Source organism: Dioscorea cayenensis, chromosome 15 (genome assembly GCF_009730915.1).
Source record: "Dioscorea cayenensis subsp. rotundata cultivar TDr96_F1 chromosome 15, TDr96_F1_v2_PseudoChromosome.rev07_lg8_w22 25.fasta, whole genome shotgun sequence".
Classification (NCBI taxonomy): domain Eukaryota; kingdom Viridiplantae; phylum Streptophyta; class Magnoliopsida; order Dioscoreales; family Dioscoreaceae; genus Dioscorea; species Dioscorea cayenensis.
The window spans coordinates 21910239-21921746 of record NC_052485.1 but is presented as its reverse complement, the minus strand read 5'-3'; the positions used below and the strand labels follow the sequence as shown (position 1 = coordinate 21921746).

The following is an 11508-nucleotide window of genomic DNA, read 5'->3' as shown; positions in this document are numbered from 1 at the left end:
GATTTGAGAAACAAAAGTAAATTGGCTGCATCCACTTTTATTTTTATTTATTTATTATTTTTTTAAAAAAAAAGAAGGTTAGTGGCACAGATAATAAAATAGATTCAAATTAATAACGCCATCATTTTGACTAATATGCACAAGTATAAGAAAATTAAAACTATGGGTCAAAACATTCATAATTTGACAAGTAAATATAAAAATAATCACAAAGATTTACTTATCTTGTCTTCCATTTCAATAATTAGTTTTTTTTAAAACAAATATGACTTTTCGATTCTTTAATATAGATCAACATCTTATTAATTTGATTGTATTATTAAATTATGTTAAAGTCAACTGGTCATTTTATTTTCTTTTATTATTCTTTATATATTTAAAAATTGTAGCTTTTACAATACATAAAATAGAAAAGAATTATTATGAATCTCAAGAAAATTTTAATAATATAGTTCATGCTTTTTATTTTTCTTTTACCCCAAAAAGTTCATGTCAATGTTTTTTTCTCTCTCTCTCTTCTTCTTCTTCTTTCCTTAGTAGTGTTAATACCGAGTCATTTGTTTCAAAGTTAGAAGAGTAGCATGATAATTTCCAAGGTAATGGCACAGTTATTTACTGGACTTGTCTTCCTCTCAGTTTTCTTCCGTTACTGTTACTCCATAGCAGCCGACACTTTGAGCCCTAATCAGCCTCTCCATGATGGCCAAACCTTAGTCTCAGCCAAAGAAACCTTTGCCTTAGGCTTCTTCAGCCCTGGCGAATCAAAGAACAGATACGTTGGGATTTGGTACCACAAACTACCAGGAGGCCAGGCAACAACAGTAGTATGGGTTGCCAACCGCCGAAGTCCATTATCAGGCACCAACGGAAGCTTGGAACTGAATGGCAACGGAAGCCTTACCATCAACTCCATGATGTTCTTGCCCATGCCCACAGTAGCCCTCACCAATCCAGTGGCACAGCTCTTAGATGATGGCAACTTTGTTATCAGAGAAGCCAACAGCAACGAGTTCGCTTGGCAGAGCTTTGACTACCCGACGGACACCATTCTCTCGGGCATGAAGCTCGGGTGGGACTTGAGAACTGGTCTTAACCGCAATCTCACCGCCTGGCGGAGCTACGACGATCCAGCTCCAGGGACCTACGTCCTATCCATGGACCTCCAAGGGATTCCTCAATTCAATTTATGGTCTGGTTCAACTAAAAAGTGGCGCTCTGGGCCATGGACTGGTATTAAGTTCAGCAACCTAGAAGAACAGCCGCGCACCTATGGCCTCTCTTTTGGTTTTGTTAACAACAACGACGAGGTTTACTACATGTATAACACAACGGGTACACAGATTGTGAGTCGGGCTCTAGTGGACCAATCTGGAATGACATCAAATTTTGTGTGGATTGAGAGCACTGGCATGTGGAATCTCTTCATGAACTACCCCATGAACGAGTGCCAACAGTACTCAAGATGCGGGACTTACAGCGTGTGCGACATCGATGTCTGGCCCATATGCAGCTGCTTGCAAGGGTTCAAGCCAAAGTCGCCGCAAGAGTGGCCTTTCATGGATGTCTCAGCCGGTTGCGAACGCCTAACAGAGCTGGACTGCAAGAACAGGTCCGACGGGTTCATGGTTGTCACCCTTGCGGCGTTGCCAGAAACCTCAAACGCCATCCTATACACAAACATTAGCCTGGATGAATGCGGCGCAAGGTGTTTGAAGAAATGCTCATGCACAGCCTATGCCACAGCCAACATCAATGGTGCAGGCTTTGGATGCGTTATTTGGGTGATGGAGCTCATCGACCTGAGAATGTCCTCTCATCCTACACAGGATGTCTTTGTCCGGCTTGCCGCTGATGATATAGGTAAGCTCCCTGACCAACAGTATGCCAATGAAAATTTTGATATGGCCAGCGTTAAGTTAGCCTCTCATCCTATACCACAATTATCTAGTAGTCCACTGTTAAACTTGAGTTAGAATACCACAGGGATCATCTGACAGTATGAGAATGAAAATTTTGATTGCTAGATTAAGTTAGCTCAAATGTCCTTATTATATATATGTGGATTAGATATGGCCAGCTTTTTTTTTTTTACCATTTCTTTTCATGAAAATACACGTCAGTTATTAATTGGCATTGACTAATTTTAGCTGTACGACAAATCTAACGCGTGAAATTGGAGAAATTTAGAATGCGTGTCTGGTTGTCCTAATCATTTTCCGCAATAATTATCACTGAATTTAATTTTATTATAAAATAAATAAATCATATTATCATTAGAAAATGAACTCAACGGTTAGTAACTCAAATTTTTCTTTGATGAACATTGGGCTTATGACATGCTCTTGAATAATTTTTTTCCTAAAACACATCTTTTAAAACATCAATTTTTTTCTTGTTGATCTCAAAGTTATCAATGGCAAATAATAATTTCTCATATGAAAAATAACAGTGCATTTAATTATGTTCCAATGATTCAACAGCATCAATCTCAAACAACTATAGTAAGAAAAATCAATCCAAATCAATGGTTTGGATCATAGTTTTCTCAATGGTGGCATTGATAATTCCATTAATATACTTCTGTTCATGGAGAAAGAAGAAGATGATACAAAAAGGTATGTAAACTAATTTTATTCTCCTAGAAATGAAATCAAATGGCATTATTGTAAGATATATATATATATATATATATATTCATCTCTTCCTTTAGCTATCCTTAAATTAAGCTTTTGTTTCACATAATCAATTTGAGAAAGACATAAGAGCAAATGGTGAATTTGAACTAGCACAATTTCAATGGAGTACCCTACTAGCAGCTACACACAACTTTGCTACGACAAACATTCTCGGAAAAGGTGGTTTTGGTCTTGTCTATAAGGTAATCCATGTATATATAGATTAGATTAAATGATTTATTATATAAGAACTTGTGATTAAAACATTAACTACCTACAGGGGAAGCTGTCTGAGGGACACGAAATTGCAATTAAGAGACTCTCAAGGAGCTCAACACAAGGCATTGATGAGTTTGAAAATGAAGTTACTTTTATTGCAAAGCTTCAACACCGTAACCTTGTGAGACTTTTAGGATACTGCATTAAAGGAGATGAAAAGATTCTTGTCTACGAGTATATGCCCAATGGAAGCTTGGATGGATTTCTATTTGGTTAGTTTTAAGTTGCTTCTCTTGAAATATGCATATTCCTCATTACAATAGCCACAAGCTTGCATCTCTTGATTTTGGCATAATTAGGCAAAGAAGAAGGAGATCATTTGGACTGGCAAACACGCTTCCACATCATTGAAGGTATTGCTTGAGGTCTTTTATATATTCATCAAGACTCCAGATTAAGAATTATACATAGGGATCTCAAAGCAAGTAACATCCTTCTAGACATTGAAATGAATCCCAAAATCTCAGACTTTGGTTTAGCCAGAAATTTTGGAGATTGTGATACAATGATCAAGACAAAAAGAGTAGTTGGCACATAGTAAGTCCACTTTCACAATTTCTATATTATCTTATATTAATCAAAATTTATATATACCAATGATTATTAATGACAACAATGCAGTGGATATATGGCCCCCGAATATGCATTGGATGGAATTTTCTCAACGAAGTCAGATGTCTTTAGCTTTGGGGTGTTAATCTTGGAAGTCATAAGTGGCCAAAGAAATAGGATTTTACTCTCAAATCCACACCTTTACCTTCTTGGGAAAGTAAGTAGTGCAATATATGTATATATTGAACTATTTATTTTAATATATTAAATTTTAGCCACTGTTTACCAAATATAAAAAAGGATTATTAGTGTGACTAATAATTAAGCAATCATTCCAGGCTTGGAGATTATGGAATGAAGGGAAGGTTTTGGATTTATTAGATCCATTAATCGGCAACTCATTTTCAATGACTCAAGTTATGAGATGTATAAATATAGGTCTCTTGTGTGTTCAAGAAAAACCGGAGGATAGACCATCCATGGCATCAGTAGTTGTCATGTTAAGCAATGATGATACCCCATTTCCAGAGCCTAAAGAACCGGGTTTTAAAGCTATTTTTTCCACTAAGCATGATGCAGTTTCAAATCAGAATGACTTGCATACTTATAATGATATCACACTCACAGAGCAAATAGGTAGATAGCATCATTAAAAATCGAAATACCCAACTTTATTGTATTGATTTAATTGTGTATACAATATTAACCTTATGATGTCTTGTACTCTTGGAAATTTCTTTCATTTGCCATATGAAAATATGTGATTGCTAAGATACATTTCTACACATTTATGACAGTCATATTTGTTTATATATCCCAATAACATAGTTCTATTTGTTTATATACATATATACCCCTATAAATAAAAGCGAATTCAAAATATTGCACATTTTCATCTTTATATTTTCTGGTCGTAGTTTCATATTTTTTACTTGCAGTTTTAAATGATGCAGAGCGGAAGAAATGTATAAATAATAACACTGAGAAATAATAACAATGTTGTTTGTAGTTTTTTAAGCATATTTGATTTTTTACATTGATATGATAGATTATGATCATATGAAAATCCTCTATATCTTCATTTGTATTTCATATCCATATTTGCACATTACGAGGGCGTTGGATTCTAGGGTAACCCTCAGGTATTTTACTTTACCCATGCTTGGGTTTTCTTTTTCCTGTCATGCATTTGTCACTCAAACCCATTTGTAAAAAGGAAACCAACAACATGTCTTTCTTTGCTCATTTTCTAACTTGGAGTGTTGTGATTTCTGGATCTGAAATCTCTGAAGCTTGGACATCTAAAGACTCTCGTAGTCATGGTGGTGGAATCCTTTCTTACAGAGACACTCTATTTCACAATTCAAGTAGAAAAACAATCATGAGAAGTATTTGCTAATGCCACTAAATCTAAGATTTTCTTTCCTTCGGGCTAATTAAAGGATCATGAGAAGTATCTGGTCTATTTTCATTACAAAAAAATTACTGTTTAAAAACAACATTTTTCGTTTCTAATCCGTTGCTAATTCAGTTAAGAAACGGATTTGAAACAGAATTTATCTGTTTTAAAAACCCTTGTTTCTAATTTAAATAGAAACAGGAAAATGTTCCGTTTTTAATTTTAGAAACAGATTAGAAACAGAAACCAATATGTTTGTAACTTTTAAAAAATTAAAACAGAATGATGTATGTTACTAATCCCTTTCTAAATTCCGTTGTAATTCCGTTTCTAAGTTTAGAAACCAATTTGAAATGAAAGTGTTACCATTACAAAAATTAGAAACGGATTCCAAACGAAATATTTTTTGTTTTATTTTTGTTCCGCTCCATTAGAAACAAGTTTTTTTTTATTCCTAATCAGTTTCTAAATTTTTATTAAATTAAAAAACAATATTGAAACAAATAAATCCATTTCTAACATTCAAGTAAAATAAAATAAAATAAAATAAAAAGTATATCCCTGATTTTTTTTAAAACCTGGTACATAAATTTCTTTTTAAAACTTAGAATACCAATAAATTCATTAATTCATATAATAAGAAATGTTTAAGTATATATGTTCAACATAAAATAATAAGTATACGACAAATGCAACTATAAATCATGAAGATCAAAATAATGATTGTCAATAAATGGCTGTGAGTCCTATTTGGTAAACTACGACTGCTGAAGAATCCTCTTCTCAAAACTCATCATCATGTCCTTCATTTGACGCATCGTCTCCTTACAATATTGGTCCTTCTCCTCTTTCATTTCAAGCAAACTTTGTCGAAGCCTCTCCTCATGATCTTGTACTTGACTAAGAGTCTGTTAGAACCTCTCCTCATGATCTTGGACTTGAGTACGAATTTGATGCAAATCTCTAATCTCAGCCTGTAGTGTGCCAGATGATGAACCTGCGGACAAACTCGAAGATAACTATAATCTATGAATGTATATAGTCAAAATAACAGGACAATTACTTAATGAAAAGAGTACTAGACCTCAGGAAGATAGTGAATAATTAGTAGCATAATTGATTCTATCTCAAAAACAGTTCTCATAGCAATTGCAAGCTTTTGTTTTCGCATTCATATATATGTATCACATTTGTTTCTTTCATCATAATACAAGTAGAGGAGCTGCTTTCCAAGGAGAGAGTTGCAAGAAAAGTTAATGGAAAAGCATTTTGCCATTGTTGATGGCTTCGTGAAAAAATCTGCCCTGTGAGAAGTAGAGAACCTGGTTGCTTCTACCAATCAAAAACTTGCAATCTTGAGACAGGAAGCCGATGAGCTTCTTCACGCCATCGATGATATCTGATGGCTATCAATATCAGCAAAATAGAAATCTAGGAATTTTCCCAACTTGATGATCTCTATACTTGATGCAAATCTGCGTCTGAATTTTCCTATGAGGTAATTTTATTGTGTGATGAATGTTTTCATGACTATATGTGACACAATCCTTTTTCCAATCAATTTAGATCACTATTGGAACTTATCAAGTTAGATTCATATGTTGAAATGATGAGCCATAATTTGAGTTTATTATTACTGTTTGTTAATATTATACAAATCAGTGCTTCACAAAAAGTATAATCTATTCATGGTAGTTGGACAGCATGATGCATTATTTATTCTCTGTGGGTGCAAAACATTGATTTTTATCTGCTGCCTTTTCCACACCCCATAATTCTATCACAATCACCATAATTGTGTGGCATAACCTAAAGTAATTAATATTGGGAAAGGCACTCAAAAAGTTCTTGCAAAGCTTATGGAGTTGCCAAATATTTCTCCAAAAGATCATAGCTAAAGAAATATTTCTTATGATAATTGAAATTAATAGGAGCTCTCAAATTGTACACCTCATGGAGCCCCAACGTAACTCTAGAAAACATTTTTGTTTGAGGACAGATCATGTGGTCTATCTAGACACCAAACAAAAAGAGATTTTCACTAGATGCTATATTTAAATTCAATAGAGGCAAAGTTAAATACCTTCAAGAGATCTAGTACATTTGATTGCTTCGCTTCAATTTCTAGAAGTTGTATTTTCATGAAGGCTACTTCATTTGCAGTGTGAATACAAGGTCTATTCATTGTCTGCAAACAAAGATCTGTAATTGTGGAGTCCAATAGAATGAAAGAAGAAAACACTGACAAGTACAACTAGAAATATCCACTAAAAACATGAAAAACATTAAAGTCAAGCACTCATAGCCAGACAACATAAGGCAACCAGAATTGATGGCTTCTGATGAAGTGGTATACACTAGCGCAGGTTGTTATGGAAGACATTTCATATGTCTTATTGTCCATGACTTAGTCTTTAATTACAACTTCACACATGGAAAATTAAACAATTGTGAACAATGATGGATTCATTGTACTAGTGATCCAATCAGTTGAACAATTGACTAAACTATACATACCATATCAAGCACATCACATGGCTGGATCAAATCATAAAGCCACCAACAAGGGTCAACATGACTTTTTAGTTTTTGGGAAAAAGCCACTTGACTCTCACTATTGTCAAACAATTTGAAAATTAAGAAATAAACAAATTGGAGGGTTATAATATATACAAAATAGTTAGGACCATTCAGAGATTTTCTCACAGACCACAGAGTTTGTTGCAGAGCTCATCATTAACTAGCCAAACAATATTGGATTAACCAACCAACCATACAATCCTAAACATGTAAAGGGTACCAAAAATTTGATTGATACTTCCAAGACAAAGAAGCAACTAATATTCCAAAAACTAAAATCCTTGTCATGCATGATGCCACTTAACTAGCCATACAATACTGGATTATGACAACCTATAAAGTGTCCATGCTCATGCAACACTTCACAAATTGTTGTTGGACTTCTACTTGATGTAGAAGCAGTGTAGCCATATAAAATTTGAAGGGGCTTCAACTATGAAAGATGTGAATAACGCAACTTTGAAAGACATGTAGTTCTTTAATTACCGATCATGGAAGGTTAACAACTCTTTCTTGCAAATTTGATCTATGTATTAAACACACACTGATTTCCTTCACTACACACCACAAAAAATAATGTATACATTTGGCTTCAGAATTTTTTACCAACACAAAAATAACTTGAAATTACTTCCACAAATGTAATCATAGAATCACAGACTAATTAATGTGTTACAACACATCATGGTACTGTCAAACTGATCTGCCAAGGAAAATATATGAAGATAATTGAAATATTTAGTACTCAAGAGAGAAACTTCATTAAATGAGGATTTGCACTCAGATTATTGTGGACTCGTCAAGAAGTCAGGCACGTAAATAGAATCAACAAAAGCTGATTCAAAGCAGCAAAAATAGGACACAACGGGCAATCAGGAAGCACACCATGTAGGCAAAACATTGCACAACTACATGAATATAAGACACAGAAGTTTGTAAGGGCAAAATTTTAGAGGATTATAGCCATTAAGCTATATGAATATATGACATATATAGTATTTCTTAAACCTGGTTCACCTTTATTGATAGCCATTAAGCTTTTCTATTTCCCATATCACAAGCATCACTTGCTTAAAAATACACTACGTGGTGACTAGTCAGGTTTTCCAGTTTCGTGATGATCATTAATTTTTGTTTTTTAATTATTTCAGATGGAAATGAACACCATCATCATCCTAAAATACATGCAATAGTTATTGGGAAGTTGGCAATCTTAGCCTCTACAAATACCATTACTGTATATATACACTCATGAAAAATCAATTTAATGTTCATTATAATTAGATTGTATGAAATATTAAGATTATTACATAGTCAAGAAGAACCAGCTCAACATCCTTAACACCACTGAAAATTCTAACAAAAATTGCTAAATTTCAAGTACAATATTAAATATTTCAAGAAATTTCTCAGTCAATTGAGTCATTGCTAATTGAGAACGTGATTCAGCTCCAACCCGTTGTTTGCACTTGAGGTGAACTAGGGATACATACAGAACAAGAAAAATTACTTACTTGAAATAGTCACCGTTGTAGTTGTCTCCTTTCTAATGCCAGGGGTCTCTTTGGTATGCAAACCTGGTAACTCACCATCCAAGGCAATAGAAGCTACCAAATTACTTAATCTAGAAAAAAAATGGAGCAAATATAAGGTTAATAAATAAGCTGTATTGCAAGAATCATTTCATAGTACCATAATTGTCATTATAAAAAATAATCTAGTTGAAACCAAAACTTGAGACATACGTTAACTTTCATAGGGAAATTGTAAGCCAACAAAAAAGGCTTAAGAACATGCTTGATTCATGTAATCAAGCTAAAACACATGCATCATCAACTTCATTTCATGATAGAATTAAACGATGGCATTAGATGTGATAGAGCACTCGACATACTTATTGCCATTAGGATGGAACTCTGAATTCTATCTCAATTTCTAACCTTATTGAGCATCATTTCATCAGCATCAAAGCTATATTCTTCAGTCACCCAAATTCTTCATTCTTGAGCTTTGTTTTACTGAAACTGTAGAAATTAAGGTTGATGCATTAATAGGCCTCTGTTTCAAGTACATCAAGCTTATGTAATCAAGATTTATAAGACATTTATGATTTCTTTTGTGTGCTAGATAATAATGTCAAGCTAGCACTTGATTACCATTATAGACCATGTGTGCACATATATATATATATATATATATATATAGTAATAATATCATTGTCAATATATACAATTAATCATGGGTGGGCAAGAAAATATTTCTGTCTTAATCATAGTTGTTATGAGTTGTATCAAATAAGCAACATACCAACAAATGTTTGAACCGTAAATTCTAAAACTCCAAATTTAGATACCAAAACATACTCTCAAAATACAAGAAACAAAAAACCATAGAAAATGTCTTTAAAACACTTTCCACAACAAACATAACCCATTTGTGTAGTGTACACTGACACTGGAACTAATTGGGCTTGATAAAGTTGACTCTAGTCCTGTGATAATTCCTTTAAGATATTGGAATTTGTATCCTATAACTTCTTTTTTTATTAAAATCTCTCATTAAGAAAGCACACTTGTTTAATGTGACCAATAATAAAAATATGTTAAATAGAGATGCCACCATGCCCTGTTGGCGCCTTATAATTAATAGAAAAATAAAATTGAGATAGAATAAGAAAATCTCTAATTAATTAATGATAACCAAACAATTTTATTCCAGAAAAGAGCAGCACACTCTCATCCACATGGATGATCCTCATTCACCAAACAAATAATCTCTTTAATGTGAAAATTTATCCATAGTGCACTGCTATCCCTGCATCAGAAAAGAGCAGCACACTCTCATCCACATTAGCTTCAAGTTAATTACCAATTGTGATAGAAATGAATTAAAATATAGGTACTTTCATTTCCTGCATCAAAATGTGACCATATTCATTCGAAACTATGACGATAAATTATTGTGTCAATCGAGTTTTTGTTTTAATATGTTGAACTATTAACTGATTTTAAATTGAAGAACTTAATTGAGCTTTTCTGTTTAATTTGACATTTGATAAACAAACATTCACTTAATGTATCATTTATGTAACATGAAACGTATCAGAATGTGGATAAATGAAATTGAAACTCCCACATATTAACATTTGATAATTAAACCAATATAATTGGTAGACAGCTTCATGCAAAAATCTAATCAAAATATAAAGAAATTTATTAAAAAAACTATATAAAAAAACTTTAAATCTACAAATAAAACATATATATATATATATATATATATATATATATATATATATAGAGAGAGAGAGAGAGAGAGAGTTAATACATGATTTTTTTCGATTTAATAGTTGGAATTGTAATAACATTACTCTACTTGTCACCTGATGAGATAAAGAATTAGATGTCTCTACCCAGAAATCCGGTCGCTGGAGTTCCTCTCTTTGTTGCTCCTTCTTCTTCCGCCCCTTCAGTAGTCCTGCCAATGAAAACACCATGCTTGAATTCCGAATAACATATGATGCAATTCCGAATAGAATAGGATGCAACACAGATCATGTAGTGGAGATCATGCAAGCATATTAAAAGCCTGTCACCTGATGGCTCGGCCGTTGCGGATTTTGGAGAGGTGTTTGGAGAGGTCGTTCTTAACTATGCGAAGAACGACGTTCTCTTGGCGAAGGGCTTCGATCGAGAAGAAACCCGCACGGGGACGTCATCGTCGGCACCGGCCGTGGCTTCACCGGCAACGGCGACGCTGAAGGAGGTGATGAGGGAGAGGATCGGTGGGCTGGAGGAATTGCTAGGGTTGGAGCACGAGACGAATATTTTCTAATGATGTTGTTAGGATTTATATAATTTAACCGCCTCTTCTTAATTCGTATGATTTAATTATATTATAATATTTTTTAAGTTAATTTTTCATCAAAAATTATATTAAAAGTAAATAAAAATATTTTTAAATTATAAATAAAATATAAATTTTTAAATCCAACAGATTAAAAACGGATATTTTCTAATATTA

At 33.4% G+C, this 11508-nt stretch overlaps 1 protein-coding gene and 1 long non-coding RNA gene across 3 annotated transcripts; one reads left to right on the top strand and one right to left on the bottom strand.

The window, feature by feature from the left end:
* The first annotated feature begins 484 nt into the window (after positions 1–484).
* LOC120277041 (receptor-like serine/threonine-protein kinase SD1-8) lies at positions 485–4269 on the top strand. The gene is made up of 8 exons (XM_039283786.1): positions 485–1860; positions 2481–2615; positions 2757–2878; positions 2956–3166; positions 3254–3307; positions 3422–3491; positions 3576–3723; positions 3845–4269. Exons 1-8 carry the CDS (start codon positions 582–584, stop codon positions 4148–4150), a joined length of 2325 nt encoding a protein of 774 aa, XP_039139720.1. The 5' UTR covers positions 485–581; the 3' UTR covers positions 4151–4269.
* Positions 4270–5602: 1333 nt separating this feature from the next.
* LOC120277042 lies at positions 5603–11291 on the bottom strand. 2 transcript variants are annotated; one of them, XR_005541438.1, is made up of 6 exons: positions 11081–11291; positions 10868–10962; positions 9426–9509; positions 9000–9109; positions 6989–7093; positions 5603–5902 (listed from the first exon to the last, which is right to left on the bottom strand). It is a non-coding gene; the product is annotated as an uncharacterized LOC120277042 (long non-coding RNA). The 2 variants fall into 2 exon arrangements; XR_005541439.1 differs by having other exon boundaries at positions 10898–10962.
* Between the last annotated feature and the right edge of the window lie 217 nt (positions 11292–11508).

Excerpts from the sequence above, each read along its gene's own strand:
- LOC120277041 (XM_039283786.1), top strand. The coding sequence starts at position 582 with ATGATAATTTCCAAGGTAATGGCACAGTTATTTACTGGACTTGTCTTC. Across the intron at positions 3,308-3,421 it reads ACGCTTCCACATCATTGAAG|ACTTTGGTTTAGCCAGAAAT; the intron begins GTATTGCTTGAG and ends CCAAAATCTCAG. Across the intron at positions 3,724-3,844 it reads ACCTTTACCTTCTTGGGAAA|GCTTGGAGATTATGGAATGA; the intron begins GTAAGTAGTGCA and ends CAATCATTCCAG.